Below are 20,123 nucleotides of genomic sequence, written 5' to 3'. Positions count from 1 at the left end.
TAACCAGGCTATATGGAAAGCATGTAACACATTGCTACCTGATTTTCAGTTTCTTTCATCTGCTGTAGTATGGTTGTCTGTAGTGGCCAGCTCCTGCTCTGCAATACAATGCCAGTAATGCCACCTTGCGCCTGTGAAGAAGAGAAAAAAGTCCTAGAACAGATTGTGTCTGGCTCTGAAAAATTTTATTGCACATTTTTTCAAAGTTTCTTTTAAAATACTGGTTTTTGCTTGTACTCTCTGAGATAAAATGTAAGAACAACTTTTAAAAAGAACTTTGAAATACTTTGCAACATAATAAAATAATTCAGACTCTTACTGAAGAGACATTTCTCTGTACAGGGTGCTTCTGTCTTTTATCTCACAGCCCAGGAAGTGGATCTGAGATGTCCAGTTATGCAAAAATTTGACAAAAAGAGACAAAGATCTGGAGAGAAATCCACTTCTCAAATAACAATAATTGTAATAGGTTTTTATTAGAAAATATTTTTTAATAGTAGAGAGAAACCCAGCAGATGCGGTTTGAGTAGACTGAGTTTTCATACTTCATTGTCAGTAGTTAACATGAATATGAGAAGAGCAGTAATGGGGTTGCTCCAAGAGCTGCGTCACAGGGGCCGCGTGGTCTTCCCACCACCCACTCGCCTCTGTCTGAGAGGAGAAAATGCCTCAGAAATATTACTGGGCAGGTGATCATTTTCCACAGGAAAAATGCAGAGCTAGATTATCCCATAATAAATAAAAAGTGTTTCATATTAATGAATGCATACCGTCAGCGCTGTATGGAGTTACACAAGAAACCATAGGACAACCTTAATTTCCAACCAGGGTCATTTTCTGTAGGTCTCAAATGGGCTTCTCTGCTTAGATAAGACTAATAAACCTCTTGAAATTACAAATCAAAAGCTGACTTACACTATGCAAATGAAGCAAGTTCCCACTTTGTGACAGAGGATTCATTTGTATCTCAGATTAGAGGCTCCAATCTGTATTTCTTGGTGACTAATGAATCTGGCCTCTGCAGACCAATTTCTGTTCCACTCTAGTTAATGGCTGCAGCAGTATCAGTGCGAGCATTTTGACTATTCTGTCTCCCATTAGAGAAAGAAAAAAGGCTTTAATGCCACTTCGAAGTATCTTCCACCTGCCAGGAAGGTCGTGGTGGCTCACAATGCGGACAGAAAGAGGATATTAAAATGGATTAGGCTAATTAATCTTGCTCTGACAATAGCCTTGACCAACTTTTCCTATTCGTTTATTTGCACAATATAGTATTCCAGACTGACATCTTTCTGTTTGTACAATGTGTTCTGTTTCCATTCCCAGTGCTTTTAAATTGATCAAACAAATTATATATGCTTAATGACACATTATGACTAGGTAAATGGGACAGAGTGAACAGGGTGTTTCAGCAATGCATGGCGTCCTCAATGCACAGCTACATTATGCATTAATGTAAGAGCCTGCCTTCAATTGATTAACTGATTACTCTGATTGATTGGATTATTTTGTAAAAATAATGTAATCATGTCACTGAATTCTTCTTCTTCCTTATTTACTGTTACTTTAAATGCAGCTTAATGAACCTTAAAACATGATGATAGAGTTGTTACAAGAAAGAGTTTTTAAAATGGCAGCTTTTTTCAGTTTTACAGTTTTGCCTTCGCTGATAACAGGGACAGTCAGTGGACATCTTGTTTGCTCTATTGATTTCCTTTTTTAACTGACCTTTGTGCAGGAATGGGAGTTAGTAATCTTTTTAAGTATCTGGACAGGTACAGGAACAGGAGGGGGAGTGAGAGTGGCCCAGGCTAATTTATATCCACTGAGTCAGCTTCATTTCATGCCTCCTGTAATAAAGAAGGCAGTTTGTCATAGACAAGTAGTTTATAGTGCTATGGCTGCATGAGTTGGGCTAAGTTTCCAGAAGAGTATTACTGTCTTTTTAGCCTAAGCTGCAGAATGCCAATTTTGGCATTGGTATTTCTAAATAGAAGTTACACATTTTGACATTAACTTTAAGGTGAAAGCTTCAGGCAAAACTTCTGGCAGTTGTTTTTACATTTTTCAACACATTAATGAGACCGTCTTTATATCTGACATGAGACGAGTCAAATCTGCATGTTTACCACATAGAGACCACACAATGCTAGTGGCTAACTGCACTTCTTTTAATGCTAATCCAGAGAGAGGACGGAAAATGTTTTTATGTTGAAAATAGTTTTCTAGTGCCATTAAATCACAGTAAATCATTCTGACAGTTAAGTATTATAATTGTCACCAGATAACACTGGAAATTTTCCCAAGCTGCCTAGGGCAATCAGACCTAATGATAGTTTTCTAATGAATACAGGCAATTGTGGATACAGTGGACAACCTGCTCAGGCCTGAAGCTCTGGAGTCCTGGAAGGACATGAATTCTTCAGAACAAGCCCATGCAGCCACAATGCTACTTGATACGTTAGAAGAAGGGGCTTTTGTCTTGGCTGATAATCTCTTAGAACCAACTAGAGTCTCAATGCCCACAGAAAATATTGGTAAGTAAATTTCTTTTCAAGTATAATTTAAAGAGCTGTGCATTGCTTTACGCAAAACAAGGAAAAAATATTCCAGATAGTGACATACTCTTTGAAAGCTGAGCTGTGCAACATTTGGTGGAAAAGTGAATGCTCCTAAGCAGGGGAGACACACTTTTCTTGTTTAGTTCTTCAGAATTAGCATTCTTCTTTAGTGTCATTAATACAGTGTAAAATGGAAAGTAGTTGATGTTGCAAAGTCGATTTACCACTGAAAAATCATTAGCAGAACGTATGGATATGAAGAGTGCTTAAATAGCAGAGTATGGATTTTTTGAGGTAACTGCTTTCTGTAGAGCTGCAGAAATGCTTTCCTGTTATATATAAACTGTTCCTAATGAATTTAAATTACTTTTTTGCAACGTACTCTGCCAGTTAAATATTTTAGGCACCCAGAACATAGGCCAAATGTTTATATTAAACATGACTACCTCTAGGTAAAAATGTGTTCAGTGAACTACATCTCCCATAATGCAGAATAGCTATGCTCCAGAGACTGCAGAATAGCTGAAGATAGTTGGAGCATAATTTGGAATTTAAGTGGTGACAGAGAAATGAAGGGGTTTGGTATTAGAGATGTGCAAATATTGGTAGGCAGAATGTGTTAAAGCAAAAATCATTGCTATGCATAAAATTATAATTCCTTCATCTTCTTACAGAGATTAATGTAGTCTCAGTGAGGTACAAGGAAGCTTAAAGTCTGCTAATTTGAGGGGTACCGAGATGGAGGCTTGGAATAGACTGCAGAAATGAGACTTTTCACATTTCAGTGTCTCCGTATTTGTAACTGTAGAAGATGATTCTGCCTAGTTTTTAATTTGAGTAGGAAGATACTGGGAAAAGATGGGGAAAGGTGTTACAGTCCACTATCAAAGTAACTGCACCAGTTGTTTCTGAAGGAATGTGGGTAGAATCACAGCAAACCTCTCTCAGAATGTAGACAAGCAGTTCCATGGAACTCAGTAGACTGAACATGACTTCTTGTGATAAGCCATCTTCAAGTCATAGTAACACATGACTGATGCCATGCAAGACTGAATTCCCAGCGCACGTACATATGTGTGGCTTAGAGAAAGAGAAATCATTCCATAATTCCATACCTTTTGTTAGTTTATAGTTTAGACCTATAGTTAGCCTAGTTTAATATAACGCAGATACTTGTCAAAAAATTGACCACTCTGACCTATATGACTTTACATATCCAAGGGGAATCTAGCCTTCGATGGTAATCCCATGAAAGCTTCCCAATATACAATGTGTTATGAAATCAAAACTTAAGTAAGGCTGAGTGGCATCTAAGTTTTCAATTTAAATGTTTTTTAGCAGAACCAATAAAATGGTTTCCTATAAACCTTTATACAGAATTAGATTTAGGAAAATAATTAGAAATTTTTTTTAGATACGAATACTGATTTAGCTAAATACACGGCATAAGTATACTTAAGCGTTCATTTGCTGACTGTTTTAAAAACTCTATATCTAAATCAATACTTAAAGTTCTAAATTTGTTAGCAGAGGATACTGCATAGACATTAGGAGCTTCAAAATTAACATTTCTCTGCAACGTGTGTGTGGTATTTTTAAGTGGGTGTTTTGGGGGCACAAATTAAAACAAGGTTTGATGTCATGTTATCAGTATTAAAGTGCTGTCATTTTAGTAGTGTGCACTAGGTTTAGTTAAAGAAAATACCTCTGTGTGATTGAAACATGCAGTACAGATCTGTCTTACGGTGGCAAATGAGGACAGCAGTGTGAGAAAACTAAATAAAGACTGGGGGGAAATAATTGTCATCTGGCATATTGCAGTCTGGCCAAGAGACTTTCTCTGCATTCTCCTTTTTTACAACTTTTCTTTTTTTTTTTTTTTCCCTCTGGTCTGCTTAGTTTTGGATGTTGCAGTGCTCATTACTGAGGGCCAGGTGCAGGACTTGAAATTTCCTCAGGGCAGTAAAGGAGGCAACTCGATTCAGCTTTCTGCAAGCACTGTGAAACAGAACAGCAGGAATGGTGAGTCTTGGGCACAGAGCACTGAAACTCCATTAACTTTTATAAAACCTACATTACCTCCCCTAGTTAAAATATCAAAACGAACCACAACAAAACTGCTCTGTGGCTTTTTCTTGAAGATCATGGGTAGCCAGGCGTTTTTCTTCAAATCCATAGCCTGAAAATGCCTCTCTGTTTACTGATGCTTTATTGTCAGTTCATTAGAGTACAGGTTGCTGTCTTCCTGTAGACCTCTGTGGCATGATGATGGGTTTTTTTTTTTTTCTTTTCTAGGATTAGCAAAACTGGTTTTCATCATTTACAAAAGTTTGGGGCGTTTTCTCAGCACTGAAAATGCAACCATAAAGCTAGGCAGCGACTTTGCTGGGCGGAATAGCACGATTGCAGTCAATTCCCACGTCATTGCAGCCTCTATCAACAAGGAGTCTAGCCGGGTGTACCTGACTGATCCTGTGCATTTTACACTGGAACACATTGATGTGAGTTATGCTAATGAATTAATGGGAAGGTCATAAAATCAGCAAGAGAGAAAAGCAATGCAGAAAAATAACCTTTTTTCCATTTGAATTTTAAATGTTGGACTAGGTCAGAGACACAAGCTTAGTTAAGTCTATGAACATAAAATTAAATGAGCGTGGTTCAGTGATTATTAGAACTTAAGTGTATTCTTAATGAAAGCTAATTCAGTAATCAACATGAAAATGTAAATGACTAATTTGTTTCTAACTGGAAATTAACTCTTACCTTAGTAGCAGGGTAGAAAAGAACTGTTAAGATTCTTGATGGTCTGATGTGGCAAGTTTTAATGGTATTTTTAATGGTACTTACCTTAATTTTGGACCAAGTTCTAGAAGCCTCTACAAATTGTCTAAATGCAGTTATTCTGTGAAGAATGAAGTATTGTGTCGTGTTTTGTTATACTTTAAATTTGTGTATATCTTCTTCATGGTAATTTATTTGATGTGTTTCTTTGCTTGTTAGTTTCGTTCTTTACGTTGTCATGTCTCACATGGGGAAAGTAAATAATCACTACCATGACAGAGAAAATATGGTTGGATTTTCTTCTCATTTTCCCTGTTTTTATAAATCTGTTTTGATTGTTTTTCATCAAAATAGATAGGCATTGAGCAATGAACTTTTTCCTGATGTCTGTTCACATGACTTTGGCCCGACCAAAGGTGAGAATCAAAGGAAAAAGATCATATTTTCAAATTCTCAATTACAGGAAAAATATCTTCAGAATAAATTCGTAGTCCTAATTTTGCAGAAAGCAAAAATGGCTATAATGTACCATCAGTGCATAAAATCGTAAAATGGAAATTGTAATTGTTTAAAATTGGGTCTACAGTAATTGAGACTACACTTTAGAGTGTTTCGGACTATAAAGTCCCTTTTAAACTAGATGTCTTCCTTGTATAACATAGTCCACAATTTTGCTGATGAAAAACTTTATTGTCCGAAACATGCAAAGTTTAATCTAAATTACCCTTTACACATATTAAACAATTGTTGTTGCCATCTTAGTGTGTAAAATCCTCATTTTGTGTTATCCTTTTATCTCCCAGCCTGACAATTATTTCAATGCAAATTGTTCCTTCTGGAACTACTCAGAGAGGACTATGATGGGATACTGGTCAACTCAGGGCTGCAAACTGGTTGACACAAATAAAACTCATACAACGTGTGCTTGCAGTCACCTAACCAACTTTGCAATTCTTATGGCTCATCGGGAAATTGTGGTAGGTAATGATGTTTCTAGCCATTGGCAGGGAACAAACTTGTAAAGATTTAGCTTTAAATTTTTAGCAAGATCCAAAATTGCTGAAGTTTCTTAAGTATTTATAGCTTCTACCCACTCTTTCCAAAGCAATTTGCTTTCTGTAGCACTTTTCTTCCTCACCCAGAAAGTTACAAGCAAAATAACAGGAAAGAAAAACAAGGAAGGAGAAGAGTTTTCTTCAAGTCATACTTTAAAGTTACTGACCAACCTTACAACCATTTTACAGACTTCCCCTCAGTACAGCTGGAGAGTTTCTGTAGGGGCAGCTGTGCAAGCTGTTCCCTGGAAGCACAAGTGCCAGCTCTCCTTAGAGCAAGAGGGTCAAGGAGCTTCCATACTAGTCGTTTGAGTGCCTCTTCATACTCTGAAATATTGTTGTCTAGTTAAAGCATTTACTGGATGTCAGGGGGCCTGGAGCATGCAATATTTGCAAGGATATGAGACTTCTTATAAAGCCATTGTATTCGGAAAGGTCGCTGAAAAGGTAACTGAGATGACAAAAGTGATACTGTCGCCAATGAAGCAGGGAACCTTCTTTAGCTAAACGTGAGATTAGAGCTGGAATTACACACGTAACATATTCTGCATTTTGTCTTAATTGGTGTGTAAATAGTTGCTTTCTTCTCTGCTGTGGATTTGCAGGTCTGTAGGAAAGAACATGTAGTCTGGTAGGAGGTGCCAGGAAAAGCTCTCTTTCTCTGCATCAGAGCCTAGTGGCACTTTCAAAATGTTATGTTTCTCTACTTGTTCTTGTCTGACAAGTTTACAGCAAGCCATAGGAGGAGTAAAAATGCTATCTGGTCTGGCTAAAATAGTCACATTTTTCTCTGAGACCTGCTCCTCTTCTACTTACCTTAATCTTGCTCTTCTGGGAGGCTGACCTGGGACTGAGAAATTACTGAGTACATTCTGCCCATCTCATGTAACGAATAAGTAACTTTTCTGGATGCTACCTGTGAAAATAGGTTTTTGTTTATACTCATAAAGAGTCATATTAATTTTCTCCATTCTTGGTTATTTCTAGTACAAAGATGGAGTGCACGAATTGCTCCTCACTGTCATCACCTGGGTGGGAATTGTCATCTCTCTTGTTTGCCTGGCCATCTGCATCTTCACATTCTGTTTCTTCCGTGGCCTGCAAAGTGATCGTAACACTATTCACAAGAACCTTTGTATCAACCTATTCATTGCCGAGTTCATTTTCCTAATAGGCATCGATAAGACAGAATACAAGGTAAGTTTTCTCTGTGTGTACTGATCTCGTTCTCTGAAATGACTGTTTGAAATGGATTTGAATTAAAACATGACAACACTGCCAAGCTTTCGGCATTCTGACACAGCAAGGCTGAAATAAAAGCTCAGTGTGAAAATGTGATAGACATGCTCGTAAATAGTATTTACATCCATCAAAAATATCACTGTGGCCTTAATTTCCCACTTACTGCAATGTTTTTCATTTTCAGTTGAGAAACATCGGCTATTAACGAAGCAGGTGGTTAAACTTTTGAAAGAGGAGATGAAATTAAATGTTGACGTACTAGGAACATATATATCTTGTCTCTATATATTCATATGTCTCAACAGCTATTGACTACTTTTTACATATATATATATTAGTACAGAGCCTTATCTATATATTTACACATTTTTTACATGGCACATTCATGCAGGTTTTTTGGCAGTATTGGTGAAATTAATTTTGAAGCGATTCATTGGGTTGAAATCTAATAACTCAGTATAGTTTCATCCAGAACTCAGCCAAAGGGGAGAGAATTCAGATTGATTTCTGTTATGACAGTAGAAACTTCCAAATTACAGCAGACAAAAATGCTTGATGGCCGCTTCATAATTTTAAATAAGCAGTATTTCATTATGCTTCTAGAACCAACTGTTCGTATCTCAGATTATCTAAATTGTAAGTCCTAAAACCATATCAGTTTCAAAATTAAAGAGTTGCTTATAAAACTGAAAAGTCCACCCTACAGTTGAAGACCAGGGGGTGGGGGCACAATTTCCTTATCTTCATTCACACAGTTTAGCTAACTTACTTTCTGTAGCTACGGAGCACACATTAGTATTTTCAAATGTTCAGTGTATGTTTTCAGGTAGCGAAAACACACCTGAATTTGTGAAAGATCTCTGATAGAAGTATATGCTGTTCTATTACACGCTATTTAATTAGAGATGTAATGATGTGAAGATTTTGTGGTTTATATTTCCATCTTTCTTTTTCTTTGCAGATTGCATGTCCGATATTCGCAGGTCTCTTACACTTTTTCTTCCTGGCAGCCTTTGCCTGGATGTGTCTAGAAGGAGTGCAGCTTTATCTAATGTTAGTAGAAGTATTTGAAAGTGAATATTCTAGGAAGAAGTACTACTATGTTGCTGGCTACCTCTTCCCTGCTACAGTAGTTGGTGTCTCAGCAGCTATTGACTACAAGAGCTACGGAACAGAGAAAGCGTAAGTAATTGCAAGTGACCTGAGTGTTTTTCAAGTGAATAATTTTTTAAAGCCTATTAGCTGTCAGAGGGTCCCTGACAGACTAAAATACTATCTGAAAGCTTTATTCGTAAGAGAATGGCAATGCTGTGCACAAATTACAATCAAGTCTTTTGTAATTGTCTAGGTTCAGAGGATTTGTACTCTAGAGAGGCCGATTCTAAATTATGGTCTTTCTTTTAACACAAAAGATTGACCTGAAACAAATTGAAAAAGTAAATAACTTTTTGGCCTCAAATGTATATTAAGTAAAAATTCTCAACTTAAAGTATCTGTCAGGACTAACCACCCAGTTTTAAGCTAATGCTTCATTAGATCTCTTTGTTCAACTGCCCCTCTAGCTAACTCTTATCCTGAATTATGACAGTACAATATTCCAACCCGTATGTTTCACTTCGATAATACTTTATCAGGCGAGTAGAGAGGAATAAAATTAGCCACTGCCTTTTATTTACAAAAATACAGATATATATAGAAAGTGACAGAAGGTAGGCAGAAAACATTTCTGAGTTGCTGGAGGCATGAATTTGCCTTCCAATAGTGTTTACTATGTCCTTTGATGAAATTAGTTACAGAATGGGAAGATACTGTTGACTACAAGAAAGCTGCTTGATTTCGCTACTGATGAAAGACAAATAAGAGCAATTCAGCAGGGAACTGGGCTGTATGAAAAACGAATTGCTAAGTGAAGTTGGCCCTAATAGGTTTACACATCATTTAGTCTGGTATCATATGTATTCTTTCTCTACTGTTCAACTCCAGTTGGGGCATATTATTTATACCATATTTTTTTTCAGCAAAACGTGGCATCTGAACATTTTCTGTCGTATTCCTCAAGAGTAAGCACTTTGCATATAATATAAAGTTAAAAGCAGATTTTGAAGAGATTACATTGAAAACCTGTGAAAAATATTTACTGATGTTAGATTCATTAGTCCATGATAGCACCTGTGACCAAACCTTTTGACTGAGAGAGCGCTCGTTTTGGTTTTGTTTCTTCTTATGTTAGCTATTCCTGATGATGTATTTTCAAGTTCAGTAGTGTTATTAAACAGGACTCATCAGAAGAGTTTCAGGTTGGGAAAAATTGTGGTAAAAATTAGGACTAAGTGGTACTGTGCAATGTTTATCGTTGTTTACTGGCAAAATGTTAGCTTAAGAAGTATTTTTGCACTTTCCATTTATTTGACTGAGGTGCTAATGCAACTGTTCACTTTTCATTCTGTTTTTTCCATGATAGTTGCTGGCTCCATGTAGATAACTATTTTATCTGGAGTTTCATTGGACCTGTTACCTTTATTATTCTGGTAAGAACTTTGATTTTTCCTTTCCTTTTAGATTGCCTCACAGCAAAGTTAAAAAGATTGAATAGCATCAGTCAATACCATCCTTATTCACAAGACATTTCATGAAAATGCTTATAAACAATTTGTAATGTGACCAATGGTTATATAAATGTTTAGAAATCTTTAAAGAGTGCTGACCAAATGATTAATTGTCAAAGCTGTGATGGCACTTCAGCATAGCCATTTTTTCCTAATGGCTTGAACTCTGAAGGTCGTATTGACATGTGTAGTTATATGAAAAATCATTGAAGTACTAAACACAGGGGTTTTTTTAAAGGAACCATTATTATTGCTTTCAATTGAGTCACTATTGTACACGTTCCAGAATTTAACTGCTAATTATCCAACATAATTATCTCAAAAGGGTGTTCTAACGCATTGGATAATTAAATAAATCTTATATTTCATTACACTTACACAGTATTTGTATGTGTATTTGCATATGCGTATTTTTCCATGACTGCTTCTGTGTGTATTTATGCTACATGTAATGTATGTCAGACATACAAGTTCATCTGTTTTAGTATAAATAATAGAATATTATGTCACCAGTAGAAAGCATATACACATTCTTGCAGTCATTTGAGTAAAGTCATTGTATGCATGCCCACCCATCTGTACACCCACAGCTGTGTGCCCCATTGTCCATTTAAGATTGAATGTTGTGTTCATACATCAATTATCCATTCTCTGAGCTCTTTCAGGTAAAAAGCACATAGTCATCTGTCAGCCCAGGGAAAAACATGTCACTGTTATTTCAGACTAATAATACCAACACTGCACAACATAGGAATTTGGAAGGAAGGTGAATGCAAGATGTGCGTTTTGGCTCACCTTGGTTTTCTCTGCTAGTTCAGTATCTTTAAAGCCTGGCTATGCTTGGGAAATATTCTAGAAGGCTGGTGCTGGGGTCATAGCCTATGTACATAGAGAGCTTTTCTCATAACTGCTGATAGTTTGGAAGGATGAATTAATTTGTTTTCGTGCTTTTGAAAGTCTAAATAGTTACCTGTTCCCCTGCCTTTATAGCAGAGTTGTGAAATGTGAATTGTTAACAGAAGTTCAGTTCCCTTGAATTTCCAAATTCAGGAATTGTATTTTGTCATTATTATTTTTTCAGCCTGAAGCACATGCATCAGGCGTAATTTTGAAATTTCTGACTTTTATAGATCCATACACCAGACGTACTATTTCAACACTTTTTGTGGCTTATAGTTTACATTACTTCTCCATGTAAAAGTAAACTGATACTTTGATCATGGAACTTGCTATAAAAAATGTACCCAGCCAGTCTTTTGTAGGTACTTTATTCCTTCCTGGTATCTTCAATATTGAAATAAGCTTATATATATTTAGGTTGGTTTTACTCTCTGTTTATATTAAAAACTATTTCAATCCTTGAGCAGTCACTTAAGATAAGATAGTTGTGCAGTATAGAAGTTGTTTGAGTTCATTGGCATATATTCAAAGAAATAGGTGTAGATGCCAAAACTCATGTGTGTATGAGTTGAATTAGAAAAATTACAGTGTTTGTGAGATTTAAGTATAGACCATAATAATTGTACAGAGTTTCTTCTAAATACATTTAGATTAAATCAAGTCTCAGGATGATAGGGATTCTTTTTTAATTAAACCTACAATCACAATTGAAAGATATACTTGGTATTTTCAATATGATAGACAATATTACTCAACACAAAGTTGTTTCTTGCAATTGTTGTAATCATTACTAGAAAATTGTTCTAAGTTTCATGCCCCAATAGTTCAGTTACCTCAAGTCTGACTGTGTGGTGATAATTTTGCTTTTTGTGTCTAGCTTTTTACTTTATTGTTACTGGGAGTATTTTGCTAAGTCACCTCTATTTCTTTCCCTTGCTTTAAAATAACATTTCACATGGGAAGCTTTGGGCATTGCTGACGGCTTTTTCACTTCCTCATAACCAGGTCAGAGTGAGAATAGAGGTGAAGGACATTTAATCATATTGACCATGTACAGACATAGTTCACTATTATTTACTGGCCATGACATTATTATCCTCCAGCAAATCATTTAGGCTGAGACGCAAAAGGCCTTTGGGAGCAGTATTCCCAACTTCAAAAATATGAAACAGCAGGTAGCAATCACAGCACAGTTCCTGGGAGTAATTCTTCTCTAGCAATTGCTTTGCCCTCTAATCGTCCCAGCTGAGAAAGCAAGAGAGACTGGAGGAAGAAGTGTGAGAAGTGTAATGGCTGAAAAATAATATGTCATGTGCAGTGTAACCGAAGAGCTGTATTTGTAGTGTAGCTTGCTTAGTGTCAGTAGCACATGAGAATTTCACCTTGGTAAGCTTTTTAACATGTTAATCAAATCACTTTTATGATTCTCAGTTTAATAGTAGTGTCTATGCACCTAAACTCTTTTTTGACAGTATTGCTTACTACTTCAATTTACGAATTTTTCTGTGAGTTTATAAGCTTTTGCACCTGTATCTGTATACAGGTGTGCACAAAATGAGGATGGAAAGTATGAAGGTCCTCAGTACGTCTTCTGAGGAACTTTCAACTTCACTATTTCCATAGCCTGTCGTGCCTTTGGGCACCAGGGTTATTATATCTATGAGAAAAGAGCATGTAAGTAATGAGCGGTGGGAAACCATTAGTATGCCTGAAATGGTTTAATGAAAGCTTGGATCATGATACGTCAGGAGCTGTTCTTATCATTTGGACAGCTCCATCTGCATCTTTAATAATTAATTCAGTTCAGTAAGAGTTCAGTGTGCACACTCATTTAGAAGCCTTCTTCAGAGAGCACCTCTCTCGCTGCCAGTCCCAAAGAGAAATAGGCTTCTGCATGGCTAAGAGCAAAGATCTGGAGATACAAGAGCAGTTTTAGAGCTGCATTTGCCAGGTAACAAAAGCTCCGGGGAGTTCAAAAAGGGTCAGAACATGTGCAGTTCAGCTAGGTTACTTCAGAGTGGTGTTTCTGTTCTTCTGTCTTATCATATCCATGTCAGCACTGCAGGCTGTGTGGAATGAATTTTAAGCTGCTAAGCTGAGGCGGACGTGATTCAATTGAGCAGGTTCATGGCTATAAAACAAACAGCGCACTCCTGTAATCTGTGGTCAGAAAAGCCTGAGTATTTTTACTTCTGTGTAGATCCATATTCATTCATATCCAAGGAATGGGTGATGTTGGTTTGACTTTAATTCAGCCAAAGCTACTGGAGCTTGCTTCTTGCAGATGGAGCTGACATATCAGGTTGTTTAAGCAAAAGTTCCTAGGATGTCCTGTTTCACTAACATAGGAAAGAAAGTTTCTTTTTTCATGCAGGTTGAGGCATTACTTCACCAAAGTCAGTAGATGTGTACCTACAGATGCACACATGATGTAGCTCTGCATGTGAAAATGGACTGTATTTGTAAGCTTATGTGTATAAATAACACACATATATCTTTCTATAGTAGACATTTGATAAATGGTATTTATGTATTGCTCACAGGGGGAAATTTATCATAATTATTGCAAAATCTAGCTTTATTTGGCTACTAATTCATTGTACCTGCAACTAATTCCAATCCATTAGTTGTCTGTGCAGGTTATTACATCCACTTTTTTAAAAAGTTAATTTGACTTGGAAGACACCCCCTCTCTCAAAATTACATAGGTTTCAGGTGCCAGAAAGACAAAATTCCTACTTAGACCATTTTTCGTGTCCAGTACCTTCTGATTTCCAAACCAGAAATGGCCCTCTGTGTGTTGGCTATGAAATAAGCATGATCTTCCAGGTTGCTGCATTTTATTATTACCATAGAGATTCTTCAAATTTTATATTTTTAAGTAGTTACTTTTTATTTTTTAATATATTTCTAATTGTCTTTCTTTCGCTACATTCCATCCAATTACACTTGTTATATTAAGAGATAAGTAGGCACTGGTGTTTTAAAAGGTGCTCTGATTATTTTTTTTTTTTACTTTTGCATACATTTCTAAAATCAGAGCATAGATTAAGCTAGTTCTGTATGTAATCCAGTATCCTGTCTCTTATAGTGGATAATATATTTTAGAAATTACAGCAAAAACCTAGTGTAAACATTAATGAAATACTATCAATCCAAGTTTTTCCTTATTGTTATCAGCTAATGTTTTAAGAGATCTCACATTATAGCTCCACCTACTGTAGCTGTGTGTTTTGTCACTCTCAGTATCACAGCAGAATCTTCAAATCTGAACCTGATGCCTGACCAGACTTTTAAATTCTTATTTTTAGCCTTCAAAAAAGTGTTGGTCTGATTTTCAGAACTGCAGCATGAAAAAGATTTTACTGACTTTTTCAAGGGTATAATTTCACGACTGTTTGAGATGTATACACTGCGGCTGTGTGTGTGTTTACACAATGTATTTTTATTTTTTATTATCATTGAAGGAGAGCGGTACTGTTCAGGTGCAGATTTTGGTTCATCTGGGATGGATGCAGCCCACCTGTCAGGATGAGCCCCAGCCAGTCACTAGCCCTTTATGTTATATGACGTGACGAGAAAGTCGTCATTGTCAGAGGCCCGTTTTTTCTCTTACAAGTTTCCTTTCAAAAGCCCGTCTTGCCATTCATGTGGACCTTTACGTGACCGCAGAGCACTGTGTGTTTGCGGTGAACATTCTTCTTAAAGAAAGGTGTCCCACTCAGACCATCTGTAGAGCTTGGAAAACATCTACAGATTCATTTGCTTAGATCAGTAACAGTTCAGTCCTCACAGTCATGAAACAATTCAGGTTGGAAGGGACTTCAGGAGATCTGTGGTCTAGCCTCCTGCTCAAAACAGCCTCAGCTCTGAGCTCAGACCAGGTTGCTCAGGGCTGAAGAAGCTTTCCTTATACAAAGTTGGTTACAAACAAATGCAAAAGCACTAGGTGTGTTTCCTTCTCCCCCCACATACTTCTCACCGAGAGAAGTAATTCAGCCATTCCTGCTAAAAGCAATTACTCTCCAACAAGTTCTGTTCCCTCACTGCTTAGTGCCTTGTGTAATAAAATGGCAGGATGCCCAAAAGTCTTAACTCATGCATTCCTCCAAAACAATCAACTTCTAAATGAAAAGCATTAAGGGAGCCAAAAGCAAATCTATAGAAAGCTGTGGTTACAGTAGTTGTAAGCGGGCAAAATAGGATTTTGATAATGATACAAGTGTAACAGAGATGCCAGCGTGTTTCAACAAGTGGCAAACCATGGTCTTTTGACTGCTGAAACTGAAAACTCTGCAGTATTTCACAGTGATGGAGAAACAAGTATCATATGCTCTGTTGTCATAGTTACTTTGTCTTCAAAGTACAACATTTTGCTTTTTTTTCTTTTCTTGGAATGACTTTTTCAGCTACTGTGATACAGCATTATTATTTCTGTGGGCTGCTTTTGGGGGTCTATACTTGAATTAGAATTAAAGTGTCTATTAAGAAACTGCTGTGTACAGTTATTCCCTAGTCCAGCAAGGACATATATACAGACAGAACTAAGTATCTACATAAAACCTGCTTAATATGCTGGAGCTTGGCTCAGGCACTGGGGTAGGGCTGTGTCTGCTTGCATGACACCGAAGGAACCTCAGTATGTAAATACAAGGTTTTGCTTTTCATATGTCAAACCAGAACTTCAGTCATACAAAGAATCAGAGGATAAAAACCTCTTGTTTCATAAGGCAGTCATTTATGGGCTAAGCCATATCTATGAGTTTTTGATCCAAGAACGATGTTGCTAGTACAATACAGGATACTCCAGGGTAGCTACTTAGGCAAGGATTAGCTTCCAGCTGTGCTGTAAATACTATTCTGAACTGGATTTTGCACTCCCGGTTGCATAGGTTGCAGTCAAAGTTGATTTACGTGTTAGGATTGGCATGGGGCATGTCTCCTAGCTCTTAATCTGTTTGTTTTCACAAAAAGTAAATTGAAGTTACATTTTTTTTAAGCAGGCTGGAGAAGTTCATGCTACGTCACCTACCAAAATGTGCAAGGAACTTTTTCAAATACAGAAGAAGAAAGTCTGCCTGCGCAGGCAAGAAACTGAGGGTCAGGTCACGCGCAGAGCCCCATCCTCTGTCTGGTGCAAAGGCCAGGGAGAGAAGCAACTTGTTTTCTCACCCAAGGAACTTACGCAGTACAGTAGAAACCTAGATAAGGGGAACAAAATGATCACAATGATATCATGAAGTGTTTCTCAACTGGTTAGTCATTACCTATAAGAATCATAAAAAATCATCAGGGTCATGAGATACTGACATTTTGATTACATTTTGCAGTAATGGAAATCATGCTTAACTTATACCATGTACATACCTCCACTTAAAGGTCAAGTATTTTCTGTCAGTTCTTGAAACACAGACAGAAATAAGTCATAAAAGTTTATTTTTGTTATTTGTATCACATACACTTTTTGTATTAATCTCAAGATATGATTGTAAAAATGTTTTACTTTGAATCAGGACAGATGAGGTCAAAAGCTGCCAAACACTGTTCTGGTGTTGAAAACTGCATTATAGTTCATACTGTCCATCCTGATTTGGGGACAGCAGCAGCAGTGATAACTTGATTGCCCTTAGCAGTAGGAATTATTTCTATAATACATGTCCTTATTAACAGACTTTGATCAGAGCCTTCAAAATACTCATCTTTTTGAGATTGTTAAGACCTGCTCTTTATTAGGATTTGAGTGACATTTTTAACCATTGTGGCAGAGCTGTAGGAACACATCTGGTATGAACTGGTATCCCCAGTGTTACAAAAACTGTGAGGATTTTGACGCTGTCTCAAACCAAAGGCTCCCCAGAATGAGAGACTGGGCTTGATCATTCTCCATCAGTAACCAGTTGCAGATATGTACAGCAGATTGTAAGAATGGGGTTATAATCTGTCTAATATATGTGTTATAAGGATGTCCAAGCATATTCTCCCATCTTCTCTTAGCTATCAGTTCAGCCATTTCTTGTGGACCATTGTACTAGTAGGTAAGGATGTATGTCTTCTCCCTGAAAGGACATAGCTCCTACTGTTTTCAAACATACGATTTTATTTGAATTGTCTGCATGATGTAGGACAGCACATACTAATTACTCAAATTAACTGTATACCCATATTCTGCAGACATCCTTGTATTTGGCTTACCTACACTCTTCACATGCTTTGAAATCAATAAGAGAAAGGCACCTAGTATCTTTGATATCTGTGATTCTGTTTCACAATAGGAAAACTATAAAAAATTACCTTCAGTATCTTCCCCAGTGTTATCTATATGAATGACACAACAAGAATAAGACAGCATAGTCCTTGTCTTCAGGTGGCACGCAGTCTCACTTCGACAGAATCCAGACTACAAAGGGAAAGAGGGCAGTAGGAGGGTGCACCACCAGCATATGTCTGTGGCACTGTTAAGTTTGATGGATTTGCTACATCTTTGTGTTTCTTCTTCTTTTTCTCTTTTTCTTTTTCTTCAGTTACATTTAAGCTGTTTTCAAGACCCCAGTGGGATTTTGAGAACAAAAGGGAATAAAAAAAAGAAAGGGAGAAACCAGCAAAAGCGAAAAAACATTCCAGAAGCAGGATGGGGTGATAAAAAGACAACTAGTATAGTACACTAAAGGGGTAACCATAGTCCTCGGAGGGAGGCAGTGAGATGGGGAACAGGGCCAGAGGTAACAGGCAAAGGGGAACAGGGGCCCAGCACAACATGCTGGAAGGCAGAGCTAGACTTGACAATGACAAGTGCTGGACATGAGCTAAATATGGTGGTTCATGATGATGTGGTAAATTTGGAAAATTAAGTGAAACAAGGACTGCTAACTTTTTTTTCCCCTCATCTGTATTTGCAATCACCTTTTGCAGCCTGTCTGATACAGTTACCCAGTTTCACTACATATTTGAAAATAAACTACGGGGTTTTTGTTTAGTCTGTAACATCATCATTATTCAGCCTATTACTTGAAGTAGTTTAATTTCATTCTTATCTGTTTTGACAGCTGAATCTTATCTTCCTGGTGATCACATTGTGCAAAATGGTGAAGCACTCAAACACTTTGAAGCCAGACTCTAGCAGGTTGGAAAACATTAAGTAAGTGCTTTGTGTTCAAGTATGAGAACTATGATTATTTTCTGATTGCTGAACTGATTGAAAGCTACTCTCCATTAGGAGCACATGCCATTGTCTCCCAGCAACTGCAGATGTCAATTAGAAGCAAACAGAGCCAATCCTGCTTTCGTCACATTGTTGCTGTAATGTCACAAACGCCGGTCAAAATTAGATAATTTCAGCCTGGAACTAGTGCCAAGAAACTGTTTCACGGAAATGCCACAGCACTGTAGTAATTTCATTTGCATTTAAAATGCAGTTCAAAAATGATGTTCCTGTTTGCATGGCTGATATGATTATATTAAGTTTGTTTTGTTAAATGACTTTTTGATTTAGGGATTCTGAGCAGTTTCTACTCGTAGTCCTGTTCTCCCAAGAGAATTGACTCTATTATTATTGTTAACTTGAAGATTATCTGCTGTTTTCATGCTAATTTAACAAATGTTTACTTTATCATGGTGCTGTACTGCAGTATCCCAGTATCCCTTTTGCAGAGTAATATAAGTGTTGTATAATTAGCAAGGCTTTGGCAGCTCTTGCTTCTTTAGATAGTCTTTTACTGTATTCTGTATAGCTTTATGTTGTACTGAAGGTTTTTGGGATCAACACTGAAGGGATGGTGCAACTTTCTAACACTGAGGGTTGGATGTGAAAGGGTCTTACAGGTTTGCTTTGAATGTTGAAAATGGCAAAGGGCGATTTTCAGTAAGGCTAACATTGTGAACCAGATGTTCTAGATAGGTCAGTATCAGCTTCATTGCATGTTGCATGATGAGAGAGAGAGAGCTAATCTTTAGCATCTCTCTCTTTTCTTCCTTTTCCTCTTTCTGTCTTCTCATCCACACCAGTAATTACCGTGTTTGTGATGGCTACTATAATACGGACTTACCTGGGTAAGATAGAACCCTACATTAACAAATTTCTAGCATGATTTTTAACTTTACAAACTCGGTCAATATTGTGGATTTCCCTTAATTTTAATTAACTAGTCTTGAGATACCTGATTTGCTAAAGAATTTTTAACTATTATATGCCTTTATAATTTTAAATTGCTTGCCTCTGCATTTTGAATTTCCTAATTTTGACTAATTTTTATAGACAATTAAAAATGCTCTTATTAATTTCTGTTTCAATTCTGTCTAATAATTTTGTTTCTCTTTTCTGCTTATAATGCTTTCTAGCTATGAAGATAATAAGCCATTTATCAAGTAAGATCATTAGTTAGATGTGGAATTCACTGACTAAATTCCCTTTCCCTTTCATTCTGTGCCGTTCTCTACAATTCCTTTTCCTTAACCTATTCATGATGGAATCTTTTTTAGACTATTCTGTAGAGCAATATCCATATTTTTGTCACATTTCAGCAGGGTTTCTTCATGCGGAAGTTAGATCATCTAGCTTCAGTTTAGCTGAGTTTATCGAAGCTTTAAAGATTTGGGCTCTAGGCATTTAATCTGCTGTTTAACCTTTGTGCATTTGTGTTAACATTATTTGGTGTCATATGGTAGCACCACTGTTTAAAATCTATGGTGTGATTAGTGGCTAAGCCAGATTTATCAATCTCTTTTCTAAAAGCAGATAAAGCAATGGAGTAGCTGGGTCTTCTGCTATACTTCTGCATTTCAAAATAGTTTTGACATCCTATGCAGTTCTTGAGAAAGAAAAAGGTCATATCTACTCTTGCTGCTTTCACTGGAGACTAAGAGTACTAAATGGAATTGTTCTTTCTTTAATAGACAAAAGGTTAAACCCAAGGAATTTTTACATTTGAATATGAACCTAGTAAAAGTCAACTGCAGGAACTGAAATGTTAATATTGGAT

At 36.9% G+C, this 20,123-nt stretch overlaps 1 protein-coding gene across 23 annotated transcripts in view; it reads left to right on the top strand.

Annotated features, from left to right (window-relative positions):
* Positions 1 to 20,123, top strand: part of ADGRL2 (adhesion G protein-coupled receptor L2) — a 395,294-nt gene that overhangs the window by 362,297 nt on the left and 12,874 nt on the right. For 13 of the 23 annotated variants that reach the window (XM_052800823.1, XM_052800822.1, XM_052800845.1 and 10 more), the window contains 10 exons: positions 2,354 to 2,537; positions 4,461 to 4,583; positions 4,857 to 5,062; positions 6,149 to 6,322; positions 7,388 to 7,597; positions 8,604 to 8,824; positions 10,104 to 10,170; positions 18,192 to 18,283; positions 19,150 to 19,194; positions 19,483 to 19,509. In XM_052800823.1, coding sequence (XP_052656783.1) covers positions 2,354 to 2,537; positions 4,461 to 4,583; positions 4,857 to 5,062; positions 6,149 to 6,322; positions 7,388 to 7,597; positions 8,604 to 8,824; positions 10,104 to 10,170; positions 18,192 to 18,283; positions 19,150 to 19,194; positions 19,483 to 19,509 — 1,349 coding nt within the window. The remainder of the gene's footprint in view (positions 1 to 2,353; positions 2,538 to 4,460; positions 4,584 to 4,856; positions 5,063 to 6,148; positions 6,323 to 7,387; positions 7,598 to 8,603; positions 8,825 to 10,103; positions 10,171 to 18,191; positions 18,284 to 19,149; positions 19,195 to 19,482; positions 19,510 to 20,123) is intronic. The other 10 variants (XM_052800835.1, XM_052800829.1, XM_052800833.1 and 7 more) reach the window with 2 other exon arrangements.

This window comes from Harpia harpyja, chromosome 11 (genome assembly GCF_026419915.1).
Source record: "Harpia harpyja isolate bHarHar1 chromosome 11, bHarHar1 primary haplotype, whole genome shotgun sequence".
Lineage (NCBI taxonomy): Eukaryota > Metazoa > Chordata > Aves > Accipitriformes > Accipitridae > Harpia > Harpia harpyja.
This window is presented reverse-complemented; position numbering and strand designations above follow the sequence as displayed.